We start from the raw sequence: 21,935 nt of genomic DNA, 5'->3' as shown, positions 1-21,935 counted from the left end.
TATCTAAATTGTACGATCACTGTATGCTAAAGTGATTCGATGTCTTGACTATTTCTCGAGTATCAAACAATGCTAGTTTTATGTCATCCTAGTTATTATTGTTTCTAATTGTTCTGAGTCTATCACTATTCTCACTTGTAGTTTTATTTCTTGTTATTATGATGTAATTGGGTTCCTCAAAACTATCCCTTAAAATCCTTAGGTTTCTTACCCGAAATTGTTTGTGGGTACCAATACTAAGCCCCTAAGTATCGGTACGGCTCTCTGGGTATCGTTACTAACCTTTAGGTATCGATACTATTAACTTATTAAAAGATGATAGAAAAGGGTCAATATTGATACTCTAGTTTGAGTATTGATACTCATGATCTGAGGTATCAATACTTTCATGAGTATCGATACCATATTTGGCTTCGATGTTTTGAAAAATACATAAATATCGATGCCCCTGTTGGGGAGTATCAATAATCTACCCTTGGTATCGATACTCGATACTCTCATAAGTATCGATACCAAAAACGGCTATTGGAATCTGTTGAGTGAACTTGGTATCGATATCATCTTGTGAGTATCGATCCCTTACCTATGTGTATAAATACTTCTAACCCATAAACCCCTTTTTGTTTTAAGCATCTGAAGAACAATATCAGTATTGTTCCTTCAGTACCAATACTCACGCCTAGAAATACTCTATTTTGGGCACAGAAAAGCCTCTCTAGCACACTCAAACTTCCTACTGTGGTCCCAAAATGTTATTAGAGCGTTATGTCTGATATTAAGGTTAAGTCCATAAACATGCTAAAAAACATCAAACACTGAAATCTACCATAAATAGGCTTCATGACTCATGCAAGCTAACAAACTCATCTAGTGATCTACATTGTAGTAGAGTTGAGTTAGAAGTGTGTAACGCCCCATACCCTATTCAGAAGTCTGAGTCGGATACCCAAGCATACATTAGGTTCCAATCGTGTTGGACGGATCAGGATCCACATTACACATATTTCGAGGAAGCAAACAAATTAAAATCTCTTACTATTCATCACATGCAATGTTCAATGTATCTAATATGGAATTGAATCTCAATTAAACATGCAAACATTACATTTAAACATTTAGGGGTATTTTAGTCATTTCATATTGTCTAATAAATCAATAAGTCAAATCACCTAATTAAGGTTACCACATGTTAAATATTGTCATAAGAAATCAGTACGCAAAATTTCATACCATTCAGACATCAAACAATCACTCGATCAATCACACAAGATTAGGGACCTAAACGTAAATATACAAAACTTATATACCAAATAGTAACATGCTATTGAGGGTTCCATTATGTAATTAAGTGTTTTTAAGAAGTGATCACTCAAATCTCATGAAATTTCCAATTTAAGAGTTTAAGTAATTAAACAAATCAATTTTTGGGTTAAATTGAACTCACATAATCATTCAGGGGTCAAATTAGAATTTAAGAACACATCAGACCTTTAATGAATACAATTTCACCTTTTTTCATTGAGCAAAACATCGAAGGGGTCAATCATTTCTTGAAAGGGATCGATCTTTTTTCACAGGGGATTAATCCTTTTGAAAAGGGATATGATTATTTCTCTTGAGGGATCAATCCTTTTTTTCTGAAAAACTACAGATTTATCAAGAACATGCATATTTGGTCAACTAATCACCCACATAAAAGTATTCATGGACTAGGAACATGCTTGACATTATTCAACCACTTTATACATGTCAAGAAAAAGGCATAGCATGCTTTATAATAGAAGTCAACACATTAATCAAGGATTTGGCCCCAAAAGTCAACAATTGCATAAAAGTTCATTTCAAGCACAAGTCACCTGCTCATTTTTTGCATTTAAGGTCATTTCATGCAACCTATGAGTCTAACACGTTTAGTTTACAAAGTTACACTTAGTTAAACACTCCAAACATTTTTTTAGGGTCTAAAACAATATTTGAGTCATCTCATACTTCAAGCAACAAGTTTATACTTATAAATCTAAATTCAACGAATCAAACCAACATCAAATCCCAACGTAAATCCACTTATTACAAACCAAAATTCAGTATTATAAGTCCAACAAAGTGAATAATAAGTCTAAGTCCCAAATGTCCCCAAATTACCACACAAAGTTTATAGAAACTACAAACGTATTGCTTTATGCCTTAGCCTTGCTTGATCACACTGATGCCAAGCTCCTCGCCTCCAAACTCAACTTTAATCCTCTGAAAAGTGTTAACAACGAGTGTGAGTTTATAAAGCCCATTGAATGATTAACATTGAAAGCAATGCACATAACCAAGATAAAGATCAATCATATATGTTCATACGTAACTTGTTCCCTACTCTACACATATAATTCAACATCTCATGCTTGAATGATCAGCTACCATTTTCCAAATCACTTAATTTATAGATTAAACAAATATCAAAGACCATATAGTTCAAAAGCAATCACAAGTATGCATGCACAATTGCCTTCCTTGGCAAGCCACACAATCACACACATTTTTCCATTTTAAGATCAATGGCTTTTGTTCGAAACACAACTCACTCATTGGATAAACAGACTTCATACAAATCTCGTTTGCTTACAGACTCACATAGGTCCAAAACCATGAATTGCGGAGCAAACTCAACGCTCAACCTTACCCCATATCTTTTGGGAGCAAAGCTCAATGTACCATCCGAACCCCGTATAATCCCAAATCACACACTAATACAAAATACATGGAGTACTCTTTCTTAGGCAATTAATCCAATTCACCAAGAGCGGTTGTCAATAATACATAGTTTTCACATATTGATTCAAATACATTTTGAAATACACTTACGGATGGTTATCATGATCAACCCATTTATTTGGATAGTGAGAAAGTTCAGCTCATCCAATTCACATTCAGAATATATATAGAATTTCACAAACCGTTTCTAAAATAGTATGCGTCATTTGCAACACATCATATTCATAATTCGCATTCTTATTTCCGACACAAGTGGCATCATATGTAAATCAACATAATCCATATTCCATCATCATAATAAACCAAATAACACGATATATTTGAATTACAAATGCAACACTATACAAGCCTCAACCTTGAATCATGTTCATTTCCTAAGAATAAGAGTCATTCACCTTGCTGTCCGAAAATCGAAAACGCTTCCAAACACCACCTCAATGTTCATCAAACTCAAAGCATTAAGTTTCCTCAACTAACAACACAATAAGAACCTTGCAAAGAAAATTAACACATCACAATCTAATCTAAAACAAAGCAGAATCCTTTGTTTCTAAATCATAGCGCAAATGTCGAAAACATCAAAAACCTTACCGAAACGTCACTCCGGAAGCTCCAAATCGAAACTCACGAATATCCACACTAAAAGATAATAAAAAAACTATAATCAACATCTAACTCAGCTAGAAACACACAAATTAACATATACAAACCTAAATTCTTGGATTCCCAAAAATACCAAAAATTGACATTGTTTTCAAGAAATCGTTATCCAAATCATTTGCAATCAAAAACCTGATTTAATATTATTATAATCACTCCAAAAACAACTAAATTTCATTAAGAAAACCTCAAAACCAATTCAATAAATCAGCACATTAATTAGCTCCAAAAATTAATTGAAAACTTAGAAATCCTTTTAATTAAATCAACAATTCAATAGAATCATTAACACTTAGTCAATTATCCTCGAAGCTTGAAAGAAAACCAAGGAAAAGATCCCTACCTTGGTGGAAATAGATTGAAATTGAGATCATCAATGGAACTCCATTATGATCAAGATTTAAAAACAAGAAGATAATATAAGAGAAACTTGAGAATTAAAATCAAGATTCAGATGAGTGAATTTAAAAATAAAGAAGAAAAAGAGAAATAATTGATCAGCTTGTTTGGGAGAAAACGAGATAAAATGGAGAAAGTTAAGAGAAGTTACTAAAATGTAAAATAAGAAGGAAATAAAAAGTGTGTGAATGAAAATAGGCAAATATAATTTAGATTAAAATGAATCTAGATAGAAAAATAGTAAAAATGGAAAATTAAAACATTTTACTTTAGGAGGAAAAGGTCTAAACATAAGTCGTAGTACAATTTCTTTATAGACTTTGGACATTGCAAAAATTTACAAAATGATCACCGAAATTATAATTTCCAATTCTTTCAATTTATTCACCAAATTATTTAATTAAACTTCCATAATTAAAATTAATCATCTAAAATCACTTAAAACCTTTCCAAAATATTTTTAAAACCAAAATATGAATTTTAGAAATTTTTCTTCCTTTTTATTGGAAATCTGGAAATCGACCCGAAACCGACCCTAACTACCAGACCCGACTTTAGGACGTTACAAAGTGAGTTACCTTGAGTACTAAGCTACTGGGAGCTCCTTCAACTCAATCAATGGTGAGCTTTTCCTTTCCTTTGCACTTGGAGTTTTCTCTAACTTCTCTCACTAAGAAAGAAATCAATACTATGGTTACTAATGTTGTTGGGAAGCTTAAGGAAAAGTTTAGAACACCACGTGAGCTCAAATCCTTCCAAAAATGAGTTGATTAAACTCAGACTCTAAAACCCCCACTAAACACATATTTGCTAACCATGTCCAAAACTTGTCATTAAGAGCTTGAATGAAAGCTAAGGAGATGGAGGTTTTCTTCTTTACCTTGAAATCTCGAAAATGGAATGATTATCTAGCAAAGTTGGCACCTTTTTTTTTTCTTTGAATGGGTGGGAGAATGAAGGATAAAGGAAGAAGAAAAAAAGACAAAGAATAGTTAAAAAAAGAAAGAGAGACATGCGTGAGATAACCCAAATTAATGGGTTTTCAGCCTTTGCAAGAATTTTTGGTATAATAGTTCTCTTAGTCCTCTTAATTTTAGTCACAAATTAAAAACATCCCCCTTTTTAACTCATGTTGGGATCAAACCAAACCCAAATCCACTCAAACTTGGGTCAAGGTTTACTACAAGCTAATAGGTTTAATCCAAAGTTCTATCGGGTTAGCCCAAAACTCTTAGCCCAGAATTTACGGTGTTACACTCTTAGTAGAGACTAAAGGAAACGTGAGACTTACACTAAGAGGTAGACATACACTATTGGTTTTTAAATGATGACTATGTGTATTGATTTCAAAAAAACGATTAGCCATTTTGGCGGTTTCATGTGACATTTAAATCCTCCGGACTTTAGGTAGATTCAATTTTAGGTGTTACAGATGATCGTTGGAAGTTAGGGGCAAGAGATTTAGGGCCTTTAGAGGTCTCATTTTTAGGATTGATGTTAGAGGGATTAGTTGTCATTTACCTTAGATCTCAAGGTTTAGAGTTAAAAAAGGAACGATCAATGGTCTTAAGATCACCAGAGCTCATGAAGTCGAAGGGTTGAGGGAGGTTTAGAGGAGCTTGGAGGCTTTATTTGGAGGTTTTAACCTCAAATCCAAGTTTATGATCATGGATTGAAGATTTTAAGTTGGTTTATGGTTTTGTTTGGTTAATTTGACCGCCACAGACGGTGACTAAGGACAGGAAGCAACACTAATGTATAATGATCGCGGGATGACAAACAAGTAGTTTTTCATCAGAAGCTATGTGAGAAGAAAGGAAAGAATTTGAGAGGTTTCTAATTAAGGTTAAAGTTTGGAATGGATTACCTAAAATGGTAAAAAAAGCATAGGTTATATATGTCCAATTTATGGGCAATTCATGCTTTAATTCGTGTATTATTGTTGCGTATTTACATATTGGTAACTTCTTTCTTTTTTTATTTACTTTGAATATGATGCATTGGTTTTATTGATATTTAGTTTAGCCATTGTTTTTATTAATATTACAAATCACTTAAATCGACCTTGCGGTGACTCGTCACAAGGTATGATCTACATTCTTTACGGTCTAAGTAAATTTAATTGTAACACTAACCACTAATATTTAAAATTAATGTACTGAATTAATTCCACGACCTTGCGGTGACCCGTCCTGAGATATAAATCGTGTTATTTACGGTTCGGGTAAAGTATTAAAATGAACCCGCTAACTTTTAGTTTCTTCTATTTTACATTTCTACCCATTTAATTTATAGTAATTTAAATTTCTACCTTCGAATTTCCCTCATTTTAATTTTAGTAATTAATTTTCAGTATTTAATTTTTTGCTTGTTTTTAATTTATGCCTTACATGATGTTTTCTTCCATTTTAGTCCCCTTAATTTTTTTAAATTTCAATTGTACATTTTGAATTACTTCAACTTAGTCCTTTTATGTTCCAATTTAGTCCTTTTTTAATTAGTTTCAATTTAGTCCTATTTTGATTACTTAGATTTTATATTTATTCCTTAAATCTAGGTTCCTTTTAATTTTGTCCCTAAACTTTTTTTTTTATTTTAGGTATATTTTTTATTTGATCATCACTTTTATGCTCAAGGTTCAAAATTAATTATTCGATTCAATAATTTGTTAAAATTAGTTATGATTAATATTAGATTAGATTAATTTCACCTTTTGTCCTTTAATTCAAGTGAATTTTTAATTTGGTCATTACTTTTATGTCTGAGATTCCATATTAATTATTCAATTTAATAATTTGTTAACAGTGGTTAGGATTAATATTAGAGCCTTCACCTTAGGTTTAATTTCACCTTAGTACTTTAATTTAAGAAAAAAATTAATTTGGTCCTCGCTTTTATGTCCAATGCTCCATTTTATTTATTTGATTCAATAAATTATAGAAATTTTATTAGGTTAATATTAGAGCCTATAATTTAGGTTTAACCCTTTAGGTCCTTTAAAGTTCATAATTTGATACTTTAGTTAGAGGGAATCCTTAATTAACTTACTTAGTATAATTAGGTTCAATAATTGGTTGTTTAACTGCATAATTCGATTTCAATACAAGGCAATGTTCATTTATTATCGGTTAATATTGTATCTTTTGCATTATGCCTATGGGTGACTACTATTGATTCCTAAAATAAATCAACATCCTTTTCAAAATATTGCTTCATGATTTTAAAATTATAAGACAATGTTTATTTATTGAGATTAATAGTGAAGCTTCCGCTTGTGCTTGAGGGTATTAGTTATTGGTCCCAATAAATTAATACCCTTTTTAAATTTTCATACTTAATGAGTTTTACATTAAATAAAATTTCTAATTCAAAATTTCTAATTTTAAAACATAGATAATCGACTAGGTACCAGTGGTGGAACTTAGTGATAGAGATTGGGGGGCAACTTAAAACTTTAAAAAAAATTAGAAATTAAAATTTTCAAAAAAAATTGAAGGGTTTAGTTTATATTTTTTTTTCAAAAACATTAGGGTTTGACTAAAATTTTTGAAATTTTGAGAGATTGAATATTTTTTTTAATTATGGGAGGGGATTTAATTGAGAACATTCAAAAACTTCAAAGTTTAACTTGAATTTTTAAAATTTTTGGGGTACCAAATTATTTTTTTTTTAAAATTTAAAGAGTCTAAACTATAAATTTTAAAATTTTGAGAACATAGCCCCCACTAGCCCTGGTTATATTCGGCCACCGCTAGGTACCAATTGGGTGTTGTGGAGTACTAATCTATCTCATGCATAATTAACTCCTGAACCTGATTTTTTATTTCGTAGAAAAAAACATCAATATTTTAATAAAAATAAAGTATTAAAATAAAATACTTTATTACCATATGTACAAACATAACATGATAAAACAAAGAATAAACGATAGATGCAGCGGATATTCCGTCTTCCTGTGATGTAAGTTTATATGTAAACACATATGAATATGCATGGAAACAAAGAAAAAGCAAGAAACGAGGGCAAGAAAAGGCAGAGGAAAAAAGATGAATTGGAAGAAGAGCCGGTAGAGTGATTAGTTGAAAATATAAAAGGCAGTAGGGCCGGTTGTGTTATTAGAGGTTGTGATGCGAAGTAGCCCCCCACATCATGGTATAGTGAATAACCCACATGTTATTCTAATACCATCAATCATGCAATCATTGGATTTCCTCTACTTTTTTATTGGATTCCAGAGTTAAGGTTGTTTTTTCTTTTAAAATTATGTTTCTGAGACGGTAGGAATTCTTATAGCATTCAATTCGCCTTTGATACTATCAGCAATCATGACTAGTTATGGACAATCATTCGCAAGGAGACAACCGCTTGTGCAACCATACAAGTACCAAAACAATAAAGAAATTTGGCTATTAGAAATTAGAAGGGAAGGGGCGCGAGATGGAGTCAGGAGGATCGAATAAGGTTGTCAAAGTCTTCCATTAAAGACCGGCCATGACATGTACAAAACAGTGTGGTTGAAGATGCTTTGATTAAAATATTATTACATCACCTAACAACCGTGTCCACCCAAAAAACTAGGGAATTCTTGGAAGCTATCTGGCAGTTCAAGCTACATACAATCTTCCTTTGTTTCTGCTCTGTTTCAGTCCCAAGCTGACAGATTTATGTCTGTATATTTTATTCTTTTGTTTCCTTCTTCCTGATCAACAGACTTGAACCATTGAGCTTTATTTTCAACTCTGCAACCCCTCAGCCTAACACTTGCTCAAATGGCCACTAGCAGCAGAGCATCCAAGCCAGGGACAGGGAGGCAACTTGGAGAACTCCTCCAAGAACAGCAAGAACCTTTCACCTTAAAGGTTTACCTTTCAGAGAGAGGATGTGTGAAAAAGAAGTTAATTTCAGGAGCTCACTTCATCAACTTCAGCTGCTGCCATGGCAATTCAGGCAGGTTTTTAAACAAGTCCGGTAGTCAAAACGAGGACAAGAAGGGTTCTCCACAATTTCCCAAGGTACTTAAAGTTATACTACGTAACAAGTTCTTTAAAATGAAAGGCTTGAGAACCAAGAATTCCGATAAAGATGGAAAGCTTAGTGTCACTGAGATGGACATATATAACCATGGAACAGCGGAGGCAGAAAGATTTTCCTCCGCTAGCAGCGCAACAGTGTATGATTCATGCCCAGATAGTGACACAGATGAACCGCCGGTGTTTGCCGACACTTCCATATCTGACTGGAAACTCCACGATTAAGGAAAAGAAGGTACACAAAACCTTAATTTATTGCTTATATATTCCAGGAAAATATTTGAAGTTCTTTAGATTGTTACTCATCAAGCTAACAGGCTGACGCAGGTACAAAGTTTGAATGGAGTTGCATGGAAGAAAATAAACAATAAAGCCCTCGATCAGTATTAGAACAAGTGTCTACTTCTACGAGCTCCCCACCTTATAATCGTTAGTATCTTTAAAGTTGCTAAGCTTTCATAGTTACTTCCCTTCCGATTACAATTCGTTACGAATTCATTCTCCTGAAGTTAAAAACAGCAAGACAAGTTTCCTGCAAAAGACTCTTCTGGACTAAGCTGCTAAAGCTGGACTCAATCTTCTCAACTTGGCTATTGAATTTACTTCTTCAAACCAGACCAGTGAAATCAAGCAGTGGAGGGTTAAACGAACTACAAGTGCCTGATTGGTCTAACTCTTCCCGATCGTCAAATCGAAAAGGGTTCTGCAACGAAAAAAACAGCTTCTCTTTGACTGTATTAGGGAGTTGGAAGAAATTAACCATGACGAGGAAGAGAAAGGCAAAGGGACTAAAGGGTCTGCTGAGGAGATTCGAAAGGTCAGGTGTGATACTATGAAGGGACGGGAAAACGATGCGGAGATGAATCAAAACATTAAGCGATTGTTGGAATTAGATATACTTAATTCAATCGAGGAATGGGTGAATGATTTTGAATCCTGGAAATGGAATATCGGGATAGTAATTGGAAACGCCATTGTAGATGAGATTACAAGTGAAATTGTGAAGTCCTTCCTATATAGTTGAGATGTAAGCTTACGGGTTTCAAATTTTAATTACGTTGTGTAGGTTTAAGTACTATTCAGCTGTTGCTATTCCTGTCTTGTTTAGATTTGTTACTTTATTCAGTTGCAGCAGGTTGAGCCTTTATTGTTAAATAATTGAGAGTATTTAGAATAGATACTAATTGGTAATCATTTTAGTTTAATAAAAAAAATATACCTAACAGGTAGAGAAAATAATGAAGTTAACTAGAAATCTGTCTGAAGTTCACCCAAAGTTTAATATAAAACTGTCCAATTGATTAACCACATAAGACTAAAAGAATTAGGCTTAATATAAAACTAATTTTTCTAAAATATACCTCATGTCTGTATATGTATTCTAGTTTTCCATGAATAGTTCCTGTCATGGTCTGAGACAAAGGAGGTCTTCAATGATGAGACAATAAAGGAGTACACAATTGATTAGTTATTTGAGTAAATGGCTGTGCGAAAGCTTCGTTCTTTCTGTCGGTAGTTGCCCGTTTTGTATCTTTGAATAGATCATGGAAAGTGGAAAAGTATAATAGGTCAAATGATTTGGCAACTACTATGAGCTTTTATGAAGAAAGAAATCGGTAAATCCTTGTAAGAACATCAAATGCTTAACATGATTATCTGAAAAGATTGTTTTTTGTTCTGGTAATTGCAGTCTATGTTAGCTTAACCTTTTTATTTCTTTTAAGTGATTCTATATGAGATATTTGCCAAGGAGACACTTGCAGTTATAGGTAACAGTGAGGCTTGTAGTTCTAAGCAGTGAAAAACACACATCATATTTTCTAGATCATCCTTACAAGTTTAAAAACAGAACCATCGACTACTATGTTGACCCAACACGAGTCATTGCCATACATTGCAAGTAAAATTGAAAAAAAAAATTGTTCCCTAACGTGCTTTCATAATATTAGACAAACAGCCTTTCCTAGTTACTTGTAACAAAGTTTAATCTCTAAATTATAGGAACAAAACTTGGCAAAGAAGTACAAATTACAAAAATTAAAAGTATTAACATGATAATATAAGACAATTATAAATTCATGCTTCCCCATTTATCCATTTTCTCTCACAACCTAGTGACTTTAGTGTAGGTAGAGTGGATTATAGAGCAGGCAGAGAGGAAGACTGAACAGGGGTTGAACCACGAAGATTATTGCAAAGGCTAGCACTTCAATTGGTCTCGTTGTTCTCGGCTCTTGGGCTGCTTCCAGCGCTGCTATTAGAAAGAGAACCGAATGTAGTCTTTTGTAAGACCCCGGTGGGAGATGGTCCTAAGTGACGGATATTATCCCAGCCCTCTGTCATGAGGTTAAGTGCCGAGTTGTTACACTCACCCGCGCTGCTGTTGGTACTATGCAATACCTCACCTAGAGGACCACCCATGGAAGACTCCCAAGAGATGGGAATCCGATTTGCTTGCCTTTGGTTTGATTCATTCATAACACTGCCCACTCCCAATCCCATGTGTATAGGATCGAATTCACGTGATAATCTGAGAGGTGATAGTGTTACTTTCTCATTATTGGTAGAGGAAGTAAAGGACATGAAATCAGCGGCAGCCATGGATACTGATATGAAAAGTTGGGTCCTGTCTGATTGAACATCAACCTCGGGCCAGGAAATGGCTGAACGATCAGACTGGGTTTTAGGCCACTCGTCCATGAACTGGCGAAGGGAATGCTGGGTTTCAGTTTCTTGACCGGTAAGATCTTGAGAGGAATCAAAATTTCTGCACTTGATCAAGGAAGAACTCTTATGAGAAGGGTTAAGCAGTGACTCGGAGGAAACAAGTCCGAACTCGGTTCTAGAGTTTTGTTCATATGAGAGCTGCTGCTTCGGGATCAAGAAAGGGTTTTCTTTAGATTTTAGGTCACCGGCCAGGGATGCCATGCTGAGCCCTGGTGCACTATCATTTATTCTTTCACACCCAGTGTCTTTACTCAGAAGCAACCTGGAAGAGAACCAACCGTCGATGGAATTTGAATTTATCAATGACAACTTTCTACAGTAACAGGGTATTAAACAATCTATTAGACGAACATTCCCTAACTGTAACCAGTAAGGCCAGTCACTATCAGAAATGGCAGAAGATAATTCTACAATCTACAATTATTGTTCTTTGGAAAGCAACATAAGAATAACAACGGCACTCAAGGTAAATGTTCTCAACTACAGCTTACAAACAAGGAGCTGAGAGGATAATTCTGTCACCTGTTCAGTGAAGTCGCTGCAGAAAGGTTGGATGCACTACCAGGTTGTAAATTCTTAAAACTGCTGTTGTGCAATGGCTAGGCTGTTGGACTCGCCGCTGCCACTGGTTGGCCCTACCGCTGATGATGGGGAGGATGAAACCGTAGGCATCAGTTTGGTGGTGGTGGCAGCGGCGGAATGGCCAGACTGGCCTTCCACAGGCTTTCTTGAACGATGGCGACCCCTGTTCATATGCCGCTCGCAATACTTCTGATCGGCAACCGCGTCTCTTGAACACCGCCATTTCTTTCCATCCGTTCTACGACACCGTCCTGGGCTCTGGATCGGTGTTATTTGAGAACCCAAGATGAAAAGCTCCCCATCCCACTGTCGCGACATCATTAAAAATATCATTAAACAGATTAACAAAAGCAACAATATATAAAAAAAATAACACCAGCAGATTCCAAATACTAACAAAATCTTAAGATGCTGAAAACACCCTAATCAGTTAGCTAAACAGCGTTTAGTACAAAATTAAACATTCTGGTTTACCATTGATTTTAATTTTATTTTTGATCTTCAAATCATAGAAACAGGTTAGGGAGAAGTTGCCTTGACGTAAATGGGACCAAAACAAATGTAGAAATGAGCTATAGTTAGATTTGAAGTGTACCTAAAATAAATATATACGACATTAACATTTTCAGTAACACCTAATATTAATAATTCTGATATAAAAAATAATATTTGAAGTAACACTTTAATAAAAATATATTAACATTTTTATAACTTGTTTTTTTTAATCTTATGTTAGACTGTTTTTACTTGGACGTGAGGGATTAAGATAATAGAAACCCCCCATAAAAGTACTTCTACACCAATAAGAACAGATAGTAAAGTGCAGCACAAACTGGAGCCTATACCCTTCCCACTCCCAAATCATTCTGTGTGAAAAAGAGAGAGATTTGCTGCAACTTTTGCATCAAGCATGGAAATTGTATGGACATCATAGAAAAAGGAGGAAAAAGATTTCCTTGTTTTTTGTTTTTCTCAGAGAAGAGACAACTTACATGTATTGGGCCTGAGGAGTCCACCAGAGAAAATTGAGAAATTAGCAGAATCAAGGGATTTTCTTATAGGAATGAGAAGATTAGATGGTATAGGCACATTATAAGTTATGTATTTGTAGATCAAAGCCTGGTGTTCCAGCTCCATCCATTGAGATGGAGTAAATGGTCCTCTAGCTCCTGTTAACACCCCGTGCATGTTTGCACCATTAAATCCCCCACTGCTATAGCCTGAAACATAAAAGTAAAACAGGAAGATTGAAACAAGAATAAAATGAAATGAAAGCAGAAAAGCCAAAATTTCAAGGCTTTCAAAGCAGTGCAATGAAAATGAAAATAAAAATAAAAAAAAATGTCAGTAGTTTTTACACTTTGTGTAAAAATGGAAAAATGGGAGGCAGTTCTCCTTTTGTTCCCATGCTCACTTTGATTTATTACCAAAAATACCTCTCATCCAAAACAGGAAGATGAATAGAGAACCTCGCTTTTTTTTCCTTTTGACAAGACCTAAAAAAAGACCGCTGATAGATTACCATGAAAAGACCCTTCACCAGAACCCATGGAATCATACCAGAAAACCAGTAAGAAAGTATGTCTAGTCTTTTCGTCAACCGAACATGAGACGGTCATTTTACCCCTTCCATAATTTCCTCAAATGATATTTTTTTTTGGAAAAAAAAATCTGAACATCTTGAATAGGAATTTTGAATAGGAAATGATGTTAGAATCTGAACATCTTTCGACATATGTACCTGTGTTTCTACTGTAAGCGGGTGATGTGAGGTGAAAGTAAGGGAATGCGACATTTTGAGAGCCCTTGTCCACAGAGAGAGCTTCTGATTTGGGAGCAGAAAAGCTCAGCATTTGTTGCGGCTGTTGTCGTCCGTCAGAGAAGATGGAGGTGTTGGATCTCGGTAAAGTATCTCTCTGGTTCAGCAACATTGCCTTGGAGGCTGAGAAATCGTCAAACTTGGCCAGTTTTGAACTCCTGCAGTCATCCTCATTGTTGCCGGATCTCTCTTGCTTGAGGAAACCAGAGCCATACCATTTCTGCTTCGTCTTAGGATCGGAAGCAAGAGAAGTAAAACCAGTAATAGCAGCAGTAACCTCTGAACCCACGAACCCCTCCAAACCCACCACCCCAAAATCCATAACCTAAAAGACAAACTCAAGATTCAAGCAATAGAGCATTGGGTTATTACTTGTGAAGTAGAAAGTTGATTTGTTTTCAAGTGTATTATGATTCATGGGTCTATGGTTTAAGCTTTGGCTCAGACTCAGACCAGACCAGACTAGCTTTCATTTAAAGATTTGATGTAAAGAGGGAATACAGAGAAAATAATCGAAGACACAAGAGAGAAAGATAAAGTAATGGAGGCAAGGTGAAAACTGAGCGGACAAAGCTAGTCCTATATACCAATGTCATTCTCTACATCTTCTACACGGTAAACCAAAAAAAAAAAAAAAGATCTGCCTTTTTTAAAAATACCGATAAGAAAACCTACGGCAAAAGCGCTCAGATAATGCTACAGGGATTGTTTAATTTCCAATCTAACGTGTTCATCCGATTATTTCCTTAAATGGGGTGTTTTCTATAATAGATTTGTGATATCTATGTGTCTTCAGGGTTGAATCAGATTTTTTTCGGTCTTGTTTGGGATCTTCCGGCGTCTTTAAGGTGTTTGGATTGTTTATTGGATCTCTAGGCGTCTTCCATTAAAAAATTTGGTATTTGTACACAAATATCACCTTTACATAAATTAATTACTTGTTAAACACTGTTTAAGAATATTTTACGGATCTAGCAAATTTTTAAATACTTTCTATAAAATCAATCATATTTTGTTAGTATTTTATTTAATTATTTAATTATTGTATTATTTAATTATTTTATTTAATTATTTTATTTTTTACAGTTATAAAATGAAAAGTGATCTTTCAATAATTATATATGTATTTATCGATTTTTAAACTTTTCTCTCGGCTATAAATACGTTCTCCACTCGTAAACATTCACAATAATCCTCTAAACTAGAATAATGTCGTCGCTTCAGTACATATATCCACGTGTTGAGAGCGTATTTATAGCCGAGAGAAAAGTTTAAAAGCCGAGAAATACATATATAATTATTCAAAGATCACTTTCTATTTTATAACTGTAAAAAAATAAAAAAATACAATAATTAAATAAAATACTAACAAAATATGATTGATTTTATAGAAAGTATTTAAAATTTTGCTAGATCCGTAAAATATTCTTAAACAGTGCCTAACAAGTAATTAATTTATGTTAAGGCGATATTTGTGTAAAAATACCAAATTTTTTCATGGAAGACGCGTAGTGATCCAATAAACAATCCAAACACCTTAAAGACGCCGGGAGATCCCAAGCAAGATCGAAAAAAAATCTGATTCAACCCTGAAGACGCCGAGATATCCCAAGCAAGACAAAAAAAAATCTGGTTCAACCCTGAAGACGCCGAGATATCCCAAATCTACTATTAAAAATACCCCATTTGAAAAAATAATCGGATGAACACGTTAGATTAGGAATTAAACACTACATGTAGCATTATTTGGGCACTTTTGCCGAAAACCTACTCTTGTTGTTTAAGCAAAAGATGACTCTTTCCATAGTAAATATTTAATTCTAAAGTCTAGCACTAGTTAGCTTAATAAATTTATCGCCTGTGTCTGGACTCTGGAGTTTATTAGATTTACAGAAACCTCCTTGAAAACCAACAAAATTTACTCAGGACGGTAAAGTTTTAATATTTATAGCCAAATATAGAATAGTTTATTCGTAATTTCAAGTTCACCAAATGCAAAACTTTGACCCGACTCCTTTTAGTTCATCTCTTATGTCTTCTTTGAGTTAAATCATCATGAGTTAAATAAAATATTATTAATAAAAATAAATTAATTTAATTTTTCAAAATAAATTTCAATTGAACATTTATGATTGCTAAACACAAATAGGTCATGGAAGAATGTAGTTTGTGAATGTGAAATAAATATAATTGGCTTGCAATGCGGTTACTTTTTTTTTTGTTTTGTTATGGCTTCTCTTCTGTCTTAAAGTTAAAATTAAAAGGCCAATGCGTGGTGAGGATTTACTAAATATGTAATGGCACGTGACGGTCGACACAACCAATCAACAAAAGAAAACAATTTCTCCTTCATCTTCACCGTCCTCCCTTCATACGTCTCTTCAATTTCTACAATGTTCTCTTTCGTGCAAAATTTAAGGCATGCTTCAATTCTAACACCAACCGAATCTGCACCAAATCTATAACTTCCCAAAGTCATCTACTTCATAAATTAAGCCAACTAAGACAATCTAATTTGAAGATTGATTGATTTGATTTATCTACAAATGCTAAATTGATCCACAAAATAAACGTTGTATTTTCACTAGATAGTTTTTATAGATGGATTCAAGATTTTATATTAATAGATAAATTTATAAAAATTTAGGGAATATTATGGAGAAAATTAAGAAGGGGAAAAAAGAAAAGAAAACGATGGGTGTGGAGGGGCATACATACATGCATGCTTTCGAAGCATCCTTGAAACTAGGAATACAAGTCGAGGCATGCATTTGATACAATTATTCTCTTATTCCCCGTTCTTCTTCTTTTGGAACACAAGTTTTGCCACTCTCACATCTTATCCCACGCTAAAATGGTCCCCAAAGACCCAGAAAAATCACGTAGAAAATTCTGGTTTGAACTCCATTAATAACCCCCAAATCAACATGTATATAAGGAACAAAAACCATCAAGTATGTTACGAAATAATGACAATAAATTAAAGGGGAAACCATAACAAAAAAAATGAAAATTCACTGTAATCAAATTAAATTATAAAATTATAATATGATATTACTTAAAACATAAAATCCTATTAAATCACGTTATAATTTTTTTAAAACTAATTAAACGAAATTCCTATCTTAAATTCTACCGAGAAATATAAATTGTATGAAGTTTTGAATACTTGCTTATGGGTGAGATACGAGAAATGAAAGCGATGAATAAGGGTGTGTTTGGTTGGGAGAATGTGAGATTCTCATGGGAATAGAATCCACATTCCCCCGTTTAATTGGTCGGGAATGTGAGATTTCCAATAGTGGATTTTTTTGGGTATATTACTGGGAATATCATTACCTCCCTTTCCTTAGGTATTGTTAGATTACCGACGTTTTGGACTAAAATGCCCTTAAAAAAATTTCTTTCAAAAATATCTTTATTCTGTCATCGAATAATAAAAATTCTACGAAAGTTAAATTACAAATTTATCCTTAAACTATTTTAGATTTACAAAAAATCTATAATTAAAATTTTATATGAAGTTCAAGGCTTAAAATAAAATTTTACCCTTTCATTAAACCTTTTTATATTTTTAATTTTGTAAAAATATATATATAAATTTTATGAATTTACTTTTTTTTAAGAAAATATATAAATATTTTTCAACTTGTTAAAAAACAAATATATAATAAGGACAATTAAGTCAAATATACATTCCAATAATCTTTTATTCCTTTAACCAAACACAGTAATCTTACATTCCTGCTAAATCAATCAAACACAAAATAAAAATATTCTCTGATAATCTTACATTCCCACCGATAATCTTACCTTCCGTAAATCAAATAGTACTTAAATATAGATGGGAAGTAGGAGACAAGGCAAGCGAGTGTAAGAGTAAAAAAGGAAAAAATAGATTTTGGAGAAGACAATTCGATGATTGCAATACATGAGGAGAAGATGATGCAAAAGGATAGCTAAAAGAAACAAAGAGAAAAAACAAGAGGAGGGGAAGGGACTGCGATAGCAATGTTATCTTGGATTCCTCACAAATCTTTTCTTTTTTTATTTTACTTTATTCAATTCCTTTTCTAACACAGAACTGTGGGTACAATGACGTTGACCAATCGGATCAACAGTGGTTTAGATAATGCCACCTGGGCCCTCAGGACACGACCATTGTGCTTTTTCTTCCACATTTCCTTCTCGACCAATTAATCATACTCTACAATAGAAACCCAAATATCTTTTCTATGTAATAAAAATATTACTCCATTATGATGTCTTTTTATATTTTATATTTCTTTTAAATAAAATAATTAATATGTGATGAAAATATTTTTATATAAAATGGATATATATTTTTTTCTCCTAATAGGCTAATACATTAAACAAATTTTTATAATTTTTATATAAAATAGATATAAATTAAATAGCGCTTTGCGAAAAGTACATCCACGTCGGATGTACTTTGCACCTTGTAAGACACGTGACATTACTAAGCATTTTATAGGATGTGAGATAATTTTACGTGAATAATTTAAAGGTTATTTTTATAATGATTCTGAAAAGAAAAATACTGCTAAAAAATAATTAATGGGTTTTTTTTTATTTAATAACGCCATTAATATGTGATTTATCCCATCCATGAAGGGATGGGAAATGGGTACCATGTCGTGATGCTGGGGTTTATAGAGGTTCGCTTCCCCTATACGGACAGCGCTTTCATTGGCCCCATCCCCCTCACTTCCCTCCTTTCCAAAAAATTTGTTTTTTTTAAAAATTTGTTTTTATAATCATGTTTTGATATTGGCCCACTCGGTTTGCAATATTTTCGTAACAAATTGAAAGCAAGGGAAAAATGGGCCCCGCAAACACTGATATTTTATTGTCAAGAAATGGAGGGAGAGGGAACGAAAGTTATGGGTGGTGGTTGACGTTCGATTCTCAAGACCAGAGGGGAAGGAACTGAAACTAGTAAGTACCACATTTCTGTGCGTGCCTTTTAAATATAAATTTGTTAACATACATATATTTTTAATGGTGATTTTATCACAATTAAATTAAACAGATGTTGAATATTGAAATTTATTCAATCTTTCATAATTTTATACACAATTAATTGAATAAAATTTCATGTAGTAAAATATATAAACTAATTGGAGGATATATTTGGTTTATTGGTTACAATCATTGCCTTGTGGAATTGAGCTGTAATCTATTTTTTTACAGTTGTTATTTTGTTCTTTAGTTCCGTAAAATATATTCCCAAGATTTTGCTTCCTTTTGTACTAGTCTCTGTCATTCGGGGAACTAGTAAATTTATTAATATTTATTTTGGCTCATATCAACCATTTGGCAAAATTTTGCTCAACCTTTTACTATTCAGACAGAGTTCTTTAATTTTATTCAAATCGTATATTCAGTAATTTTTTAATACATAATTGTATTAATTAAAAATTTTTAATTTTAATTATTTAAATTTTCTTTTGATAAATTATAAATCTAATACTAAATTTACTTAGAGAGAGAAAAATAAGATTCTAAGAAAAAAATGAGAATACTCGGAGTTAATCTAGAACTCAGAATCTAAAAAAAAATATGAGATAGTAAATATAAACAACTTAAAATTATATTTAACTTAAAATCTTAAACTCTAATTAAAACAAATGGTATTAAAATAAAACAGAGTTCTATAACCAACAATAATCCAGCGAAGCACAGAGTCAGAGACATGTTTATTACGAATTACTATTATCAACCAACAACAACTTGGATGGAATGGATGGACTAAACTAATACCAAAAAAGGAAAAACCAAGCCAAGCCCGATATCTTTGACTGATTATCTTTTCCAAAGTAAATACTTAAATACGCTTATTTTTTTAAGTCGGGTCTAATTAAAAAGAATTAAGTAGTATTTACACATTAAAGGGAAATTGGGGGAAAGGGTGACCAAGTCAGTCCATTTGAGAAAGGCTATAACCTAACCAAGCATGTAATAATTACAGGGGATGAAACATATAATAGGTTGACCCCAGTTGAGATCATGATGCTCACGTGACTAGCTTTGTAGCTTCCCCATCTTTTCAATATTCTTTAGCAAGTAGAAAGAACTCACAAGAGCTGGCCAAGCCTAGGTATATAGTTAGGATTTATGTATTTAATATACGTGTAATAGAAAGATAGGAAAAAGTGAGTGAGATCGCCGATCTTTAAAATTTTATAATTTTTTTAAAATTTTTAAAAATTTACACTTAACTGAAAATATTACATTTATTTTAAAATACCAATCATCCAATCAAAAAATCGTCGCTTGTTCTTTGTTGTTCGATACACGTTATTAAAAATGAACACCAAGTCCCCCCCCCCGGGGCCCCGAGTTCTAGGCAGAAACTTTCTGCGAGTTTCCATGACAGAGAGAGAGAAGCAATTTGCGTTGGGAAGTACAGGGGTGCGTTATGGGGATAAGACCAACATTATTTTTATTCGTTTGTTTAATGGACGATGGATACGAATAATAACACCTAGAGGTATCAAAATCGAAGTAGCATGGGAAGCAACACCATAATTTCAATTTAATCCTTTCCTAGGGTTTTGTAAGTCCAAAGATGTGTGTAATCCCAAAGGCATGTCTTATCGTCTTTTGTTTTCTTGTTCTGTTGTTCATAATAATCTAGAATTGAAATATTCAAGAGGACCAAACCAAGCCACATCTTTGCCTTGTTCTCCTCCTACCTAGGTTTTTTTTTTTTTTGGCATAATACCCGGATTAATTATTTAGGATATTGGACCAATATAAACTTTATTTTGAAAATTATGATAATCTCTGCAGTAAACATCGAACTCGTCACTTCGAGGTGAGAATTTCTGAAGATATTATTTTTAAATTATCCCCATGAAGTGGGCCCAGTGTGGGTTATTTTTTATCATTAAAATAACTTGTCAACTCCACGTGACGAGCTCGTTTAAAAATATTTTTAAATTTTAAAAATAAAATAAAAAGTATAAATTAAAAAAATTAAGTGAAACTCATCACGTCGAGGTGACGAGTTCCATCAAATTCAAAAAAGTAATCGTTGGTCAACGGCTATATAGGTAACGGTTATAGCCAATGGTCACTAGTGACGAATTCGACATGATAAAATTTAAAAATATAAAGTAATTAAAAATTGGAAAAATAATTATTTACAAAGAAAATTTATTTATATTTCCTAAGTTTTTGACAATGTCGCGGAGTGGTCAAATGATAATATTGTAGGCCTTGTCTAGTACGTCGAGTTCGTATCGTAGGCTTTAATCGTTGTCGCCTTGCCGAAAGAGGTGTACTTAATACACTTTATGATCCAACGTCGAAATACGATGATGAATTTATGACATTTGAAGCAATTATTGTCATAACTGCTTCGACTTGGCTTCTAATTTGTTGATCATATAAGATATGGTCCCACACACATGCTACTACATATTATGTCAAAGATGCTTGAGTGAATTGCGATGCATCCCATAAACGTCTAACCCAATTCGGTCGAGTCTCGGTTGAATTATGAAGTGGAGGATAGAAATAGAAACTAGCATGAGATGCATAATAGTTCTCTTCAGCTACAGATGCTGAAGCGGAAGAAGAAGATGACGATGCTTTATTATTGGACTTGGCGCAAGTGGCCTGATGATGTTCACATTCTCCCCTCTCTTTCGGTATCGTGAGATATGATTTCTCATTTACTTTGTAATTTCAAAGATGGGGAGAATAGTCGAAATCTAGGTTTAATGGTGTAATGTCAATATGCTAAGGGAGCGATTATTCATGTTGATTCCACACGTCGATGTATATATCGTATTTCATCGGCCAACTTTCGGTATGTTTCCTATACGTATCAATTCTATGGATTATATCAATATCAACCATCTACGTAGGAATCGACTAATGCATACAAACTATCGTATCTATCAACAACGTACCACTCAACAATC

General features: G+C 33.3%; 1 protein-coding gene and 1 pseudogene across 1 annotated transcript; one reads left to right on the top strand and one right to left on the bottom strand.

Annotated features, from left to right (window-relative positions):
- The first annotated feature begins 8,351 nt into the window (after positions 1–8,351).
- LOC120198985 lies at positions 8,352–9,877 on the top strand. The gene is made up of 2 exons (XM_039200214.1): positions 8,352–9,087; positions 9,170–9,877. The coding sequence occupies exon 1, from the start codon at positions 8,592–8,594 to the stop codon at positions 9,075–9,077; it is 486 nt and encodes a 161-aa protein (XP_039056145.1). The 5' UTR covers positions 8,352–8,591; the 3' UTR covers positions 9,078–9,087; positions 9,170–9,877.
- A 1,049-nt stretch (positions 9,878–10,926) lies between these two features.
- On the bottom strand, positions 10,927–14,513 carry LOC120198987 (annotated as a pseudogene).
- Between the last annotated feature and the right edge of the window lie 7,422 nt (positions 14,514–21,935).

This window comes from Hibiscus syriacus, unplaced genomic scaffold, assembly GCF_006381635.1.
Source record: "Hibiscus syriacus cultivar Baekdansim isolate YM2019G1 unplaced genomic scaffold, ASM638163v2 tig00005259_pilon, whole genome shotgun sequence".
In the NCBI taxonomy this organism is placed as follows: domain Eukaryota; kingdom Viridiplantae; phylum Streptophyta; class Magnoliopsida; order Malvales; family Malvaceae; genus Hibiscus; species Hibiscus syriacus.
The sequence above is the reverse complement of the archived record's forward strand: the minus strand, read 5'-3'. Positions and strand labels throughout refer to the sequence as shown.